Source organism: Leptonychotes weddellii, chromosome 7 (genome assembly GCF_054177405.1).
Source record: "Leptonychotes weddellii isolate Sample4059 chromosome 7, ASM5417740v2, whole genome shotgun sequence".
Taxonomy (NCBI): domain Eukaryota; kingdom Metazoa; phylum Chordata; class Mammalia; order Carnivora; family Phocidae; genus Leptonychotes; species Leptonychotes weddellii.
In genome coordinates this window covers 92,577,744-92,594,967 of record NC_138375.1, presented here as the reverse complement: position 1 = coordinate 92,594,967, position 17,224 = coordinate 92,577,744, and the positions used below count along the sequence as shown (strand labels likewise).

The following is a 17,224-nucleotide window of genomic DNA, read 5'->3' as shown; positions in this document are numbered from 1 at the left end:
TACTAATTTAATTTGTTAATAGTTGATTTGTTAATTTGTGGTATATAACTTTTTAATGCATTAAAATTTATCAAAAAAATTTATCAATCTTTTACCAGTTATGTCTTGTTCAAAAAAATTCTCCACAATATCATACAAATATTAATATTTTCCTATATCTTTCTAAAATTTTTAGGTTTTTGTCATTGAAGTTTTTAATCTACCCAAACAAAATGTGTGTGTATGTGTGTGTCTTGAGGCAGGAATTAATTTTTTTCCATGTAATTGTCCAAGTACCATTTATTAACTAATCTATTCTTTCTCCTTTGATGTGTAAAGCATCTCTAGTTTCCATATGTGTACACATTGATTTCTGGACTCTCTCCATTTGATTCCACTAACTTAACACAGCATCTCATTTTTATTTACCATCACTTTCTATGTCATGTTATCTATCTGGTAGACCAATCATTTCATCTTAGTCTTTTTAAAAGTGTCTCGGGGTGCCCGGGTGGCTCAGTTGTTAAGCGTCTGCCTTTGGCTCAGGTCATGATCCCAGGTCCTGGGATCAAGCCCCACAGTGGGCTCCCTACTCTTGGGGAAGACTGCTTCTCCCTCTCCCACTCCCCCTGCTTGTGTTCCCTCTCTCATTGTGTCTCTCTCTGTCAAATAAATAAATAAAATCTTTAAAAAAAAAAAAAGTGTCTCAGTTATTCTTGGCCCTTTACTCTTTCATTTGCATTTCAGGGTCATCTTCTCCAGCTCCAAAAAAAAATTCTGCCAAGATTTTGGTTGGACTTGCACTGACTTTATAAAAGAAATCTGAGAGTTAGTGTCAAATAGTTTAAAACAAATTAAATTAAAAGATGTAGTTGAAAGCCCGGCAGGAAATACACTAAAAAGAAAGTGATTTTTTTTTTTTTTTTTAGTAATTTGCAGCCCAGTTTTCCATAAAAGAGGCCATACAAATAGGAATTCTTACTGAGTTTCTACATCTGGGGGTGGGGGGACAATAAAATAAATAGTGGGGAATGCTGACAGCATTAAACATGTTTAGACATTCTGAGCTGCTCTATATACTCCAAATATCAGAGCTAAACTCACTGGAAGCAGTCCCTCAATTTCTATTTCAACTGTTTAAATGTTTTCCTGTCATGCTCCCAGGCCTCCGAACACACCTCTCCTTTCAGTTCTAATCTTGTTGATAACTGATTCAGTAATATCTTATCAGAGACCAGTTCTGCTGCAGGTTGTTCTTAACTGGCAATCACCTTCTTTGGGGTTCTCCCCTTTCTCCACAATTGGGACGCAGATGACTTTCTGCTGCCCCCTTCTGGTTTTTGGCCACCGTAAGCTTAGCAATATGGGTATATACAAGACACCTTCAACGAGTTATCTTTTCGGGTTAGGCAGCGTCTCCCCACTTTGTGAGAGCCTTTCCATCTGAATGTTACAGTGTAAGTGTTCATAAGCATCTATTTCTCCCTATCCCTGAGTCCTGATACTCTCTGTACTTTGATGCCCCAGGTGGGGGTGGTGACAATGGTGGGTGACAACGGTGAAAATATTAGTCATAGTAACCAAAATTAGAGGTCAAAAGGCATTTTCCCTAAGGAGAAAAGTATGGGGAAGGGGCGCCTGGGTGGCTCAGTCGTTAAGCGTCCTTGCTCTTCAAAACATTACAATGTATCACAGACAACATTAAAGCTAAAATTTACTGAGTACCGAATTAATCTGTCCCAAGACTGTTCTAAGGATCTTATGTATTAATTTCTTGAAGTCTCATAACTATCCTAAAGCACAGGCACTATATTAATCCCCATTTTAATGACGAGGAAACTGAGGGACAGAGAATATAAGTAACTAAATCATACAGCTAAAAGATGGCACATCTGGGATTCAAATCTAGACAGAGTGGCCCCAGAGACTATGCTCTTGTCTACTATACTATATTGCTTCTCAAATAAAGAAAAAATAAGACATACGTATTTCTGACTAGTCAAAGAAAAAAAATAATAAACCAAATAAGCACCACTGAAGAGATAAAAGAAAATTCTGTAGCAGAGGGTCAGAGAGATCCCATTCAAATGATGAAAATCAGGCAAGTTTATGGATATAGCAGAATTTGGGACAGCGCTTAAAAGACAGGCTGCATTTTATCAGGAGGAGATGGAGGAGAGGGCAAAGATAAGAAAACATTGGGCACATTCACAGAACAGCAGTCCATTTTGGCTGAAGTCTGAAAGCTTTGTGAAAGTGTGCCATCCATCTGTGTTAACTGACAGTACTTAGCAAATGAAGAACTATAATCAGCTATATATATATATATATATATATATATGAGATCCACAAATTTCTCATTTTAACAAATAATTTCAGTGTTCTTCAAAACTATCAAATTTCTGCCTGACTTTCATGAATGAAGACAAATATGGTCAATGTGAATTTCAGCTCTCGGTAGTATTCATCACTGAGCCATGTAACAGCCAGTGTGTCATAAATATACTGTTTAGGTGCTGCACTGGCCTGGAGTTGGAAGGGCTGGTTTTACATCCCAGCCTTGGCCATTACTAGTTATGAAATGTGGTACCACTGGTCTTAAAATCAGCATTGTTATTAAAAAGAAGAAGAGAATAGATCTCAAAATATAGAGTCTGTAAAAACAAAACAAAAAACCCATAACTGGAAATCTATCATGAAAATGTCTGCAGCATGGGCACTAAAGAGAATTCACATCAAATACTTCTAGTTCCTCAAGTGTCCTCTTGCCTAGACACATGGCATCCAAAAATACTTAGGAATTCACTTTCCATTGGCCTCAAAACTCGTTATGAAATCAGCTGAAATTTCAGTTTTCACAAAGGTCTTCTTGAAGCTTCTGGTTCATCTCTCCCTTAAATACTGTACCAGCTTCTGAAAAGATTTCTTAATTATCTTTATTTTTTTTGCTTTTATTTTATTTTATTATGTTATGTTAATCACCATACATTACATCATTAGTTTTTGATGTAGTGTTCCATGATTCATTGTTTGCATATAATACCCAGTGCTCCATTCAATACGTGCCCTCTTTAATACCCTCCTACATTGTTGGTGGGAATGCAAGCTGGTGCAGCCACTCTGGAAAACAGTATGGAGGTTCCTCAGAAAGTTGAAAATAGAGCTACCCTACTCCCCAGCAATTGCACTACTGGGTATTTACCCTAAAGATATCTTTATTTTTTTTTAAAGATTTTATTTATTTGACAGAGAAAGACACAGTGAGAGAAGGAACATAAGCAGGGGGAGTGGGAGAGGGAGAAGCAGACTTCCTGCGGAGCAGGGAGCCAGATGTGGGGCTCGATCCCAGAACCTGGAATCATGACCTGAGCTGAAGGCAGATGCTTAACGACTGAGCCACCCAGGTGCCCCAAGATTTCTTAATTATCTTTAAATCAAACTGCCTTACATGCAAAATAGTGCTGAAGACTCTCCATTTAATAAACATTAAGACATTATAGTTATGCCTTTCCCTTGGCCCTACAGCTATAATTTCTGCTATTTTAATAAAGACTTCGCAGTTATAAAAACAGCCAAGAAAATGATTTTTTTTGATCGAAGGACCTTATACTATGGAAAAAAAACAACTTGGGATATATCTTTTTATATGAAACTACAGAATCTTTTTAGGTTTAAGTCAGAGGTTTCATCAGTGAATAGACCTATTTTAGCTCTCTCCTTTTAAATCCCTGAGGGCTCTTCAGAAAAAAATAGGAAAATATCAAATACATATTAAAAAAAACCCAGCTCCCTGGAAAACAAAAGTAAATACCTAACTTAACTTCTCATACCAAGAAATTTACTAAAAGTATTTATAGATGAGATAGTAAATGAAGCCTGTCACCCAAATCCAGATGAGATTAAGAGATCCCCTTACACTTTCTGTTTCTTTATATCCATTAGTTTTTCTTGCGATATTCATAGTTAATGTGGCTAAAACTGCAACTCCTGTAATAAGTAAATAAAGTTCTGAGTAAGAAAATAAACAGACCAGAATGTCAGGCTTTCAAAGTCAGGTTTCTGGTGGATAAGGTCTAACTTCTAGGTCAGTGAGACTGAGAAACAGAATTTTAGCTATGTATCGTGCCTTGGGAAGCATCCAAGATCATCTGCTCATCTAGGAAGCTGATGTCCAGAGAGTTCATTAACTGGCTCCAAGTTACAGATCAAAGTGGAAACTAAATTGGTCCTAAAAATCCATGTCATCTATTTCCTGCCATCCTGATTCCTTCAGTGTCTTTTCAGCACTTTTTTCTTTCATGATTATGCACTTTTTACAGTTGTATCTCTGTATATGCTAGGTTTTTTCTGGGTTTAATTAATTTTATGTCACTGCATAATGAGGTACTGAAGTATCCACTGAGTTTTTATCTTCTGCTTTCTTACCTAGACTGCCTTAGGACAAAGAACTGGCACAATGCGAGAGACTGGTCTAACTGATGAGCCTCTCTATTGGATCGAGGCCTTCATCTGCAGCTAGTGCTTGGATTTGTCACATGGCTCTAAGGAAATTGCTTAAGTCTTCCCAAGTCTTAATTCCACAAACCCTGAAAGTTAGTCTTCAGAGATGCCTACTCTAAAATTTCCCAGCTGGCACCAGGACATCAGGAAGACCCTAATGTAGGCATGTTTTGGCAGCTGTCTTTCTCCAAAGGTCTATGACCAGTTCCTCTTAAACAGCTCACATGTGGTCAGTTGGTGTAAGATGTGATGCAGCAAACTTAAGAAATCTGTTAGTATATGATGGAAAGGCAAAAGAAAAACCCACCATCTCACTGTGTTCTAAATCTGCTTCCAGTTCAAAACTTCCATCAATGGACTAGCCATTTCCTCATTAACTGAGGTTCAATTTTCAGCTCACTTTTGACCCTCCTTGTTTTCTATCTTTATATTCAACCTGTCATTAATCCTGTTGACTTTTTTCCCCTCCTATGTGCAAAACACTTCTCTCTTCATTTCCACTGTCAATTACCATGGATCAGGCCTTTATCACCTTACACAATTAATTTTCCCCCAACATTTTCCCTTTTCAATCCAAAACTTACTGTTACTAATATTCCTAAAATACCTTTATTATGATATACACTTCTCAAGACTCTACTGATAACTATATTGAGGTTCTTTATTTTAAAAAAATAATATAGTAAAAAGTAATAAGTAATATATATCCATAATATGAAATTCAGAAGGTACAAGAGAAAATTCAATCAACAGTCACCCTGGTCTTTAAAAAGAAAAAAAGTCACCCAGGTCTCTTCTCCCAAAGAAACCACTATTACCAGTTTTTATGTGTATATACGTATCATTCCAGAGACAGTCTATGCACCTACACACATATATCCACATATATATAAAAGTACATATATACATATTGCATGTACATAGAATCCATAGTGGTAATGTAACAAAAAGTTCTATACCTTGCTTTTTTTCACTGAATGCACTTTATAACTTGTCCCATTGGAAATATGAATAAAGTTTTCATTCTTTCTAATGCCCTGTATTCTACTGTAAATAATTAATTTATTCAGGCCCCTACTGATCAACATAATCTTTTAGTTTTTGTCATGGATATTATTTCATAGGTGTGTGACGAAGCCAAATACCTAGAAGTGAAATTATTGTGTCAAAGGGTATGTACAATCATAATTTTGATATATGTTGCCAAAGTTCTCTCTCTATAGAAGTTGTACCAATTTACTTATCTACTAGCAATGTATGATAATGACAGATTTTAAACTCTGCCTTCTCCCCTGCCAGCACTCTATTCCCTCTATAATCTCCTACCTTATTTCTCACTATTACCTAATAAGTCCCAGTCTTTCTGGTTAGAGCAGTCCCCCGTCCCCCATAAAGCCAGTTTTTGCCCTACCCTACTAACTCTACCTATACTGCTTCTTCCATCTTGAACATTTGTTCCTGTTCCTTCTACTTGTCCATTCTTCAAGGCTATCTCAAATTCTACTTCTTTTATGAAGGCTTTCTGATAACATCACTTCCTCTTCAGCATGTCCAAAGAATGTTTTCTCTAAAACACAACTTATTATACCAATATAGTCAATTTATTCATTTATTATATCTCGGGTTTGTTTTTGAATTATTGCACTTATCTAGTTATCTCCAACCAATTTATAACCTTTTTGATTGTAGTAATTGTATCACATCCTTCCTTTGAACACCCACAGTTCGGGTAAATTAAAAAATACTTCTCTTAGGGCGCCTGGGTGGCTCAGTTGGTTAAGCGACTGCCTTCGGCTCAGGTCATGATCCTGGAGTCCCGGGATCGAGTCCCGCATCGGGCTCCCTGCTCAGCAGGGAGTCTGCTTCTCCTTCTGACCCTCCCCCCTCTCATGCTCTCTCTCTATCTCATTTTCTCTCTCAAATAAATAAATAAAATCTTAAAAAAAAAATTCTTCTCTTAAATCTTCTACTGGCTTCAGAACTTCCCTTATGAACAGAACTGAGAATCATTTGTCTTACAGACATGAAATCTGTCTTCATGTACTTCCATCTCAAATTGTGTCAGGGCAGTTTAACTTTGCCTTCAATGGAAAAAGAATGACTGCTGACTTTCATAAAATCAATCCCCCTTCACATTCCTTATAATCTTCCCTCTTATCCTTCTTGTTTCTAAATATATACTAGGAATTCATTGCGTATTTCTTGAATTGAGTTTGTTCCTAATTTCTATACATTAACAATGCATGCATGCATGTGTATGTGCGTGTGTGTGTGTGTGAACACACACTAAAACTGATATGGGATGCAAAGGACCTGAACCAGCCAAAATGATTTTGAAAAAGAACCAAGCTGGAAGACTTACAGTAGCTAATTTTAAGACTTATTATAAAACCAGAGCCATCAACACAGTGCGGTACTGGTATCAAGATAACAATGGAACAGAGGTCAATGGAACAAAAACAGTACAGAAGTAGACTTACACATATACAAACCACTGATTTTCAAAGCAACTCAAAGGTAATTCAGTACAGAAAGAACAGTCTTTTCAACAAACGGTGTTGATACAACTAGATGTTCTTATGCCAAAAAAAATTAACTTTCTTTTTTTTCTTTTAGATTTTATTTTTTATTTATTTGACAGAGAGAGATACGAGAGAGGGAACACAAGCAGGGGGAGTGGGAGAGGGAAAAGCAGGCTTCCTGCTGAGCAGGGAGCCCAATGCGGGGCTCAATCCCAGGACCCTGGGATCACGACCTGAGCTGAAGGCTTAACAACTGAGCCACCCAGGCACCCCTGATTCTTACCTCATACCATATACAACAAATAATTCAGAATGGATCACGGTCCTAACTGTGAGGCCTAAAACTATGAAACTCCTAAAAGAAACCACAGGAGAAAAATCTCTGTGGTGCTGGGTTAGGCAAGAACTTCTTCACTGACAGCAAAAGCACAATCCACAAAAGAAAAAAAAAAAACCTGACCAACTGGACTTCCATCAAAAATAAAACTACCCTCTGAAAACCACTGTTAAATGAATGAAAAGACACAACTATGAGAAAAAGAATTCTCAACATTCAGAAGTAAAAGAACGAGCAACCTGATTTAAAAAAATGGAAAGAGACTTAAACAGACACTTCACCAAAGAGGATGTAGGGAGGGCAGATAAGCACATGAAAAGATGCTCCACATCACAGACATTTAGGCAAATACAAAGTAAAATCACAGTGAGATACCACCAAGCCCTATTAGCAAGGCTAAATGTGTTGGCAAAAATGTGAAGGCACTGGAACTGCTGTTGGGATGTAAAACAGTACAACCACTCTGGAAAACACTTGGGAAAATGTCTACCAGCCATATGCTCCAGCCATTCCACTCCTAGATATTTACTCCAAATGAAAGCATCCGTCCCCACAAAGCCTTACATATGCATGTTTGTAGCCGCATGGATGGCTATGGACTCTTAGGAGAAGAGCCTCCAGGGGACTACTCATCACACCAGAGGAATAAAAGAAAGTAACTATGGCATCATATCACTCTGGGAAAGTTAGGTAGACATGTGAACAAAAACCAGGAAAATACCCTTGGAGGTTACCTCTACACGGCTGCTCTGACCAGGCTCCTGGCTGAAATGAGACCAGTGGGGAGAGAAGTGCAAAGCGGGAAGGAGCGGGGGCATAGAGTTCTCACCCCAACTTCCCCCACACCGCTCCAGCGGGTCTTTGGCAAGGTGCAGACAATGCCCCTGACAAGTGACTATTCTCTAATGCAGAGCCATTAACAGTAAGAAACTCTCCCAGCCCCGTGGTAAGGATCCGCAAATAAGAACTAAATAAAGCACTCAGCAATATTAAAGTATGGAAATGCTCTAAGAGTCATTTACCTCCACTGGGCTCTCATTTCTTAATAATGTTCAAACATAATGACACCTGGTAATATGCTAGAAAAATCTCTAATTTCCTTTTATTGCTGAAATATACAGTCTCTATGACCTCAAAGGAAAATTACTATTGCTTAAACTCCTAATAAGCTCCCACCTTCCCCTCTTTCAACAAACAGACATAGATTCTTACAACATAGGCCTAGGGTAACACGCTTACCTTCTAAGGAAACACTGGGATATTTTTGTTTAGTGAAAAATGAAGCTATTTTGGTCCATCCTTTTTTAGACTTGCTGCCAACCTGGGACCTGGAGACATGCAGGCTGCCATCTGTCTCACCCCAGCTGTTCCTGACCTACCATCCGTCTCCAACCAGGGACGCCTGATATCTGCCAGGTCAGTTAAACAACTCACGAAAGATGCTTGAGGCCAAGGTACAGTGTGGATGAGTGTGTTGGCAGCACACAGCCTGCCATACAACCTTGACTTCTTCTCATTAATGGGTGGCATGCCACTTTCCATGACAACACAGAGCTGTATTCTGAGAAAAACAGCCCTTCTCATGGAGCTCTGCAACCATCTCTTCTTATTGAATGACAATTAATTCAGCATTCCCCACCTTTTTGCTAAAAACCAAAAGGGTACTTTATTTTTTAAAATGTATTTATTTACCTTAGAGAGAGAGAGAGAGAGCTCATCAGTGAGAGTGAGAGAGAGAGAGAGAGCGCGCACACGAGTTGGGGGCGAGAAGGCGGGGAGGAAGAGAGAATCCTCAAGCAGATTCCCTGCTGAGCAAGGAGCCCGACTTGGGGCTCGATCCTGAGACCATGACCTGAGCCGAAATCAAGAGACAGACGCTTAACCGACTGAGTCACCCAGGAGCCCCTAAAAGGCTACTTTAAAAAAATGTTATATTCTTAAAATAGAATATGTTATATACATTAGAAATTTCTATCACTTAGCCTTCAGGATGACCATTATGTTGCAGATTAAATTATCAGTTATGATTATTGACACCCTGATAATAAAAGGAACAAGTCTCATTTCATGCATGTCTAAATTGCCATGGTCCCAAAACCCAGCAGAAGTGTTCCTGTTCCTGCCCCACGTCGCCCCCACACTGGTCTCCTGCTGACAGCATATAGGGGCCTGTCCTCTTCTCCTCACCTTCTTCCGGCTCGGTGGGGAAGCTCAGGAGGCTGGCTGTATTTAAGCTTTCATTTGGAAAACAGCACACCTATCAGCCATATGTTTGTCTTACTCTATAAAGTCTAACCTAAAATAAGAAAATAAAGCCTTCTTTGTAGGAAGAAAAAAACAAAGACCTAGAAAACTTCAAAAGGCCTGGGGGAAGCAGCAGGACTAAGCCTAAGCAAAGGACCTTTTCTTCAAACATGATCTCATAGTGGGGTTCTTGACATTTGAACTCTCTGGAACTCTGAAAGCTCATAAGCCCCTTCCCAGAATGATGTTTTACATGCATAAAATAAAAGCACATAGGATCACAAAGGAAACCAATTACAGTGAAATACAATTATCAAAATATTAAAAAAATCTTTAAGATGTGGGAAAATGTGCTTCTCTAGCAGTAGTTTAATTCCAAATGTAATTTCTAAGCACTGATGAGCATAATTTAAGATATATGCAACAAACGTTAATGCTATTTGAAAAACCTGTTTTTATTAGTGAGCAAGACACAGATGCTGCTTATACTACTGTGATCTGTTGTCTGTATTCATAATGAGAGGAAATGCTAAATATTACTGAGAGGTTAGTGAAAAAAAATACAGAGTTTTATTCTAAGTTCACAGACCTCTCTGAATTCTCTCTGCAGACCCTGATCCATAAAGCAGCTGGAGACACAGCTTCTCTGGCTTAAACAGAAGCAGAGGCAGAAGGCTGGTGGCAACAGTGCTTGGCTTCTCCCTCACTGCCTCTTCCTCCCGAACCCACACCCCCAAACCCCTGTGAGAAGCCAGCTCCAGGGCTTCTGGGAAGACAGCTTGAAAACCACTCAGAGAGGGTTACTATTCAGCCTGCTGAGAGTATTTCTCCAATAGCAGGCCTATGTCTATTTCCCACTCTGTGGCCATATCTGTACATAATTTGGTGAATAGACTAGGTAGAGGATCAGGTCCTTCTTACCTCATTTTATTCTTTTTCACTTTTTTATTCTCCTGTTTTAATCATATTTCCTTTATTTTGTTATAGCCCAACAGCTCTTAGCATGCCTTATTTTCTTATTTCTTAGCTGTTGGGTTTTATTTATTGTACTTTAATTTATTGTAGTTCCTCTTTAGCTCCTATTATTTCTTTGTTTAATGCATCATTTCCCTTTCCTTGTTTTTGTTTTTTAAATGAATGGTGGGGGGAAAAGATGATCAGGTTGTAGGCCCCCAGCTAACAGATCACAATCCAAAGAGGGGGTTTGGAAATTCTCCTCCCTCCTGCTCTCTCAATAGCAGCCTTTCTAACTCTCCTTAAAAGATTCCTGGGACTCTTAATCTTGAAGCCCCTAAACTTTTAAACCTGTGTCCTTCAGGAGATTCAAAGGCTAACATTCTCTCCTGGGATGACAGGATGGTAACAAGCTGTCATGTGTCGGCAGCACCCTGAACTGCCGCAATTTGGAACTGCTTACTTGTTCACCTGACAGGATGGCAGATGCTCAGTCAGCTCTCCACTGATCACTCTAGGTTCCAGACTTCTTTGGCCCTAATACTCTTTACATAATCACTGGGGAGATGTGATCACTAGAAGATGAGAGGATGTGGCAGCTATGCTCTGCTTGCTGAGCCTGGTCTGCACTGGCTGAGGCAGTGAAAAAGCTGAGCTAATGACAGAGGTGGCAGTCCTGTTGTGGGCCTTAGTCTCAAAGATGGTACTGTCTGGGGAATAAGAAATCCTCAGGGCATTCAAGCAAGAAGCTGTCTGTTGTTTGGGATTAAGAAATCACTTCAACATTTCTTCACCCTGGATCTGTGATTGTAACTTTACTCTAAGATGCCTAAAGCCATCCCATCTGGAATGCATGCAGAAAGCCTAACCAGTGGAAACACCATAGGCCCCTGATGTCTTCAGGATTAACATTCCTGATATCAATTAATGGAGAGAATCCCCAAGAGTTCATAACTTGTAACTTCTAATTTTGCTGAGGCTTAACTGTTTTATATATTCTCTAGGGTGGAAAGCAGAAGTGAGACATTTAGCTAATGAGTGAATCTAGCCAACTCCATTATCTACATCTTGATGCAGTTTTTTGGGGTTATACCTAGTCCCTTACACATATAATATTAATCTCATGAAGTCACAAAAATGTTTCTTTCTTAAAAAAAAAAAGCTGAGAAAAAGAGAGCCAATTTTCTTGGCAATGGAAGGGAGAAGAAAGAATAGAAATAAAAAAATGATAAGTCATAGTTAGAACATTAGTTTTTTTTTTTAATTGAAGTACTGTGGACATTCAATATCATATTAGAACATCAGTTTTGATTAAGCAAAGGATGGGACGTCAAATTAAACAGTGGCTCAGATTTAAGATGGGTAAGAGGCTTATATATGTTCTATATGGAAACAGGAGAGAGATTTCAGGAAACTTTCAGTAAGACTCCAGGCCAAACCTCATGCGAAGAATCAGGGATGGTCTTAAAGGCGGGACTTAAATTTCTCAGTTAAACTTTAATGTACGAGGAATGGGACAGTGTTTAACTTATTGGTCACTATATGCCACCACCTTGACCCAGCCTGGACATGTAGTAGGTGCTCAGTAAATACCTGCTGAACGTTAAATCACTGAAATCAATTACATGCTTCAGAGATACTTGTAAATTTGGCATGTATTTCTTTCAAGGCTATGGCACTGTGTCCCACAGGATCGAATTCGACAAAATAATTTCTCTTTAGACATTGTAACTGTTTTCTGCATTTTGCCATCAACAAAGCAAAAGAATGAGAACTAGGTAGATGACAGCCCAAATATACCTTCCACCACAGGCAAAAATAACTCTCAAAGGAGCCTTACAGTGCCAAAGAACCACTCAAGAAAGGCAGGGCTTACTCTCATCAAGGAATCCCTTTATATTTATCTTAGTGGAGAGTAGGAAGGCACTTGCAATGATTTCAGGACTTAGAATTTAAACTTATTTATTTTTTTTTTAAGATTTTATTTATTTATTTGAGAGAGAGAAAGGGAGAGCACGAGCAGGGGAGGAGCAGAGGAAGAAGTAGGCTCCCTGCTGAGCAGGGAGCCCAATGCAGGGCTAGATCCCAGGACCCCGGGATCATGACCTGAGCCTAAGGCAGATGCTTAACTGACTGAGCCACCCAGGTGCCCCAAGAATTTAAACTTATCACATCATTAAAGGCAACTTAAAATGTTTTCAGGTGTGAAATCTAATCTGCTTGTTTTAATTTTGAACAGGAAACACCAAAAAGGTGGTAGAATTTACCCAATTCAGAAAGAAAAAAAGGCTCATTACTATGTAGTAAAATCACATGAAAAAAATTGAATAAATTTTCACCAATATAAAGAAAGCTTTAAAAATTGTACCCAGATGGAAAAAATAAAACACTCTTTAATCAAAGCAAAGTAAGATCAAATGGCAAATTTTAATGAAATGCTTACTAGGAAACATTTTAAGTTTCAATTGGAGTCTATTTTTGAAACCTAGCAAGTGGAACAAATCATAAATCAGATTTTTAAAACACAATAAGGAGGGGCGCCTGGGTGGCTCAGTCGTTGCGCGTCTGCCTTCGGCTCAGGTCATGATCCCAGATTCCTGGGATCGAGCCCCACGTCGGGTTCCCTGCTCAGCGGGAAGCCTGCTTCTCCCTCTCCCACTCCCCCTGCTTGTGTTCCCTCTCTCGCTGTGTCTCTCTCTGTCAAATAAATAAAATCTTTAAAAAAAAAAAAACACAATAAGGAATCAAAATAAAAAGTTGTAGGGTATCATTTTGACAGATATCCGACTGATGAAAAACCAACTATCAGAATAAATCAATTTATTGACCATCCCCTTATTTAACCAGCTTTAGGTTATTTGTGTCTTTTGCTACTATAGATGGTGCTGTACTTTTTCTTTGTACACATGGGTGTGCATCTATAGTTCTTAGTGGGATGTTCACAGCTGTGAGAAAGAATGAAGTAAATGTGGCAATGTACAAAGTTTTAAAATATAGTGTTAATTAAAAATAGGTGAATAGTGCATATAGACTGTATTTCCATCCAAATAAGGGAGAGAAGAAGTAAATGGATACATAAAATTTTTCACATACCAGACTGACAAAAAATCCAGAAATATGAAAATTCCTGTTGACCAAGATGTAAAAACAGGCCTTTCTCATACACTGCTGGCAGGAATGTTAGTTGGTGAAATCTCAGCGGAAAGCAATTTGGCAATAGCTATTGTAATTACAAATGTATATACTTATGAGAATTATGTGCAAAATGACATATGTACAAGTTTGTTCATTACTCCACTGCACTTAATTACAAAGAGAGAGTGCAAACAACCTCAAACTCCTAGCTATAACAGGGAACTGATTTAATTGTATATTCGTAATATGGAATTTGATGCAGTTATAAAAAATGAGGAAGCTATCTATATATTGTTATGGAAATATCTCCAAAATGTAAACTTAAAAAGCAAGGTGCTAAACATATATAATACCTACCACCTTTTGTAAGAGAATATACAACCAAATAAAATGGAAAACTTACTTGTAAAGGTAATACTCGGCATGGTCTATCTCTTCTCTAGAGGAAATGTTGTCCACAAACTAAAACACAGAAAAATAAACCTTTGGTTGAATGCAGATTATGCTATATATTGGATCTAATTCACACACTGACCTTAAAAAAGATAAGACACCCATTTTATTGGACCACTGTTCACATGGTATGACTCCATCCTTGAAACCCTTTTATACTAAAGCAAAGAATATACAATGGCTTCTCTTTTTCTATGTGTAGATCAACCTTGGTTAGATAAACTGAAAACCAAACATGAAACTTGCTTAGAACAAAAAAGAGCTCCTCCTACTACGGTATAATTAGTTATCAGTATTTCCCTTTATCTTTAAACCCTGATATTTTCTCTGTGTTCCAAGTTCCAAACACGAGAACACATAGTTGAAAGGATGAAGTCTCTAATGGCCGAAAAAATATGGCGCAAGAGATGAAAATCTAAATTTAGAAAATGCAGCCTTATGACCATTTTTCCTACTCTGGTTCAGAGTCAACCTGTGATCCTTGCACCAACAGTCTTCCTTTGAACCATAAAATCCCGTGTGTGCTCCTTAACTCTAAAAGAAACACAGAAATAATTATTCCAAGGATGGATTCTACCTTAAAGTAGAACACAGGCAAAAAGGATGTAGTAGGAGAAAATGCATGTTGTGAATATAATTAAAACCTCATGAAGAGGAAGAGAGAGTAAAAAGGGGGAGACTTTCTAAAAATGCCTAGGACTTAAGGATTTTATTTAGAAATCTCATTAAGGAGCAGAGAAAATACGCTTCAAACACAGGACTTAAAGTTGAGAACTAGCTCTCCTGATTGCTTGCTGTGTGGCAGAGACAGATGGCACCGCCGCTCTGGAACTTAGCTGCTCCATCTGCATAACTAGATAAAGGCACCTGCACTGAAGAGTGTGAAGCCCCAGTGAGAAAATGTACATGAAAGCCTGTTAAGCTCTAAGGTGCTGCTTAAACAAATTATCAGGTATTATGGCATACAGAAATTTTATCCATCATGTAAGAGATGAGCAATGGCTTTTCAGTTCCCCTCTGAAAATTATGAGTCTATACAATTTAGGTTATGACCTAGTTAAAACTATTTCCTTACTAAAAGGAAAATATCAAGAGGGAGAAAGAAAGGACCCCGACTAAAAAGAATGAGTCTCTTTACTTTTCCTCATCTTGAATTTTATGGTGCCATTAATTTCAACAAAGAATTTTCACAACTAAGATTTCATTTTAGCATCGCATCAGCCCTGTGAGGGAGATACTATTGACCCCACACTGGAAATGAGGAGACTGAGAGGGGCCCAACAGATAATGTCACAAAGTGAATTCATGATAAAGAAAAAATCAGATCTATTTGAGGGAGGCAACAGAAAAGAAGTTTGATGTCACAGAGATCTCGGTTTGAAGCCCACTTTTTCTACTTATGAACTGTGTGAACTTGAGAAAGTTATCAACCAGTCTGAGTCTTACACGTAAAATGCAGTTTACAGTGCTTATCTCAAATAGCCGCTGTAAGAAGTAACAGAGATAATGTACGTTAAGAAACTAGTAAAATGGCTGGCATAGAAAGTGTTCAGTAATGGTTACTATCAATTCCTATTCCCAATTCCCAGCCTAACATTATTCTCCCTTCCACTGCACTGCATATTTAACATTAACAATTTCCATTCTTTTATAGACTTCCTCAAGTATCAAAATTACTTCCAATATTAACAAATGAATACTATTACTTTGAAAGGTGTACCAACTTTAAAAAAATCATGATATCACAGAACAGAATATCATATTCTGGAAAAATAAAAATAAATCAGATACACAACAATGATTACTGATACCAGAGTCTGGTAAATTTATTACCTTTTATTTCAGTTATAGAAATTTGCTACTTTACTACAAAACATCTATTAGTAACTACAAAAACATACCATACTCTGGAGAAATATTTCCTATGAATGATAGTCTTTATTTACACAGCCTCATCTATATAAAGAGCCTCTCGTCCTCCTTCTTTGAAAATATACATGTTTAAGTTTTCTTACCCGTGATATTGTTAAAGAACTAACAGGCAACTTTCTCTCATATGTTTTATCCATTAAAGATGCTAGATCAGCTGTGAAGAAAGAAGGGAAAAGAACCTTGTTAAATATACACATTTCTTAAGAAAAATCTAACAGATACAACTCCTGCCAGATGGCTGCCAACACTGTAAAGTCACTATTAAAACAGATGCTTTCTTGCTCTTTTTATAAATCATTTTTGTATAAAGAGGATAAAGGAATATTAGTAATATTTTCAAAAATGATTTATTTAATTGGAGTAAGGAGTATTTTAAAAATCCCACCATATATTTAGCTTTTAAAAAATAGATCAATATCTCAGCTCAGGTCTCAATCTCAGGGTCATGAGTTCAAACCCTGAGTTGGACTCCAAGCTGGGCGTGGAGCCAACTTAAAAAAAATAAAAATAAAAAATGGATCAATAAAGTATCTCTGGAAGGAAACACAAGGAAGTGTTTTATCATTGACAGACTCCAGGGAAAGGAATTAGACGGTAGGGACCCAAGGAAAGAAGACACTTCATTGCTTACATGCTTATTCTTTTTGCATTTTGAACCAGGGAGCTATATTAGCGATTCAAAAATTTAAAGGCTGGAATTTATCAAATGACTTTTATACATTTTCTGAACAAATCAGAGAAGCACTCTGTCTACAGTTAGTGATTTTTGGCAGAACTATTCCTATTCTGGTTCCTTTAAGCAAAATATCCACAGAAATACTTGGCATTCCTGAGATTACACTGTTATCTCAGAGTCTAAAAGTCTGAAATACTAAGCAACATACTCTCCAAAAGAACTATTTCACACCTTCCCATTGCTTCTCAAACTTACAATATGCTCTTTCCCCTTCTCCCCTCCCCTGAGCTCATGACTTTGTGTCTTATTTCCCTGAGTATAAAATAGAAGCAATCAGGAGAACTTTATCCTCCTACCATCAGGTTTCCAGGCTACCAGGATCTGTGCACATACACCCTGCCTTCTATTTTTTAACAAAGGATGAACTTTATTAAACAAACAACAAATGAAAATGACAAAAATCTCCCTTGACCTCATTATCTCCTTCCAGCT

At 37.9% G+C, this 17,224-nt stretch overlaps 1 protein-coding gene across 1 annotated transcript in view; it reads right to left on the bottom strand.

Annotated features, from left to right (window-relative positions):
* The window catches only part of MRPS27 (mitochondrial ribosomal protein S27), an 87,140-nt gene that overhangs the window by 55,888 nt on the left and 14,028 nt on the right, over window positions 1–17,224 (bottom strand). The window contains exons 3-4 of the mRNA XM_081826772.1: window positions 16,140–16,210; window positions 14,075–14,133 (exon numbers count right to left, since the gene is read on the bottom strand). Of these exons, the coding sequence (XP_081682898.1) occupies window positions 14,075–14,133; window positions 16,140–16,210 (130 nt within the window). The remainder of the gene's footprint in view (window positions 1–14,074; window positions 14,134–16,139; window positions 16,211–17,224) is intronic.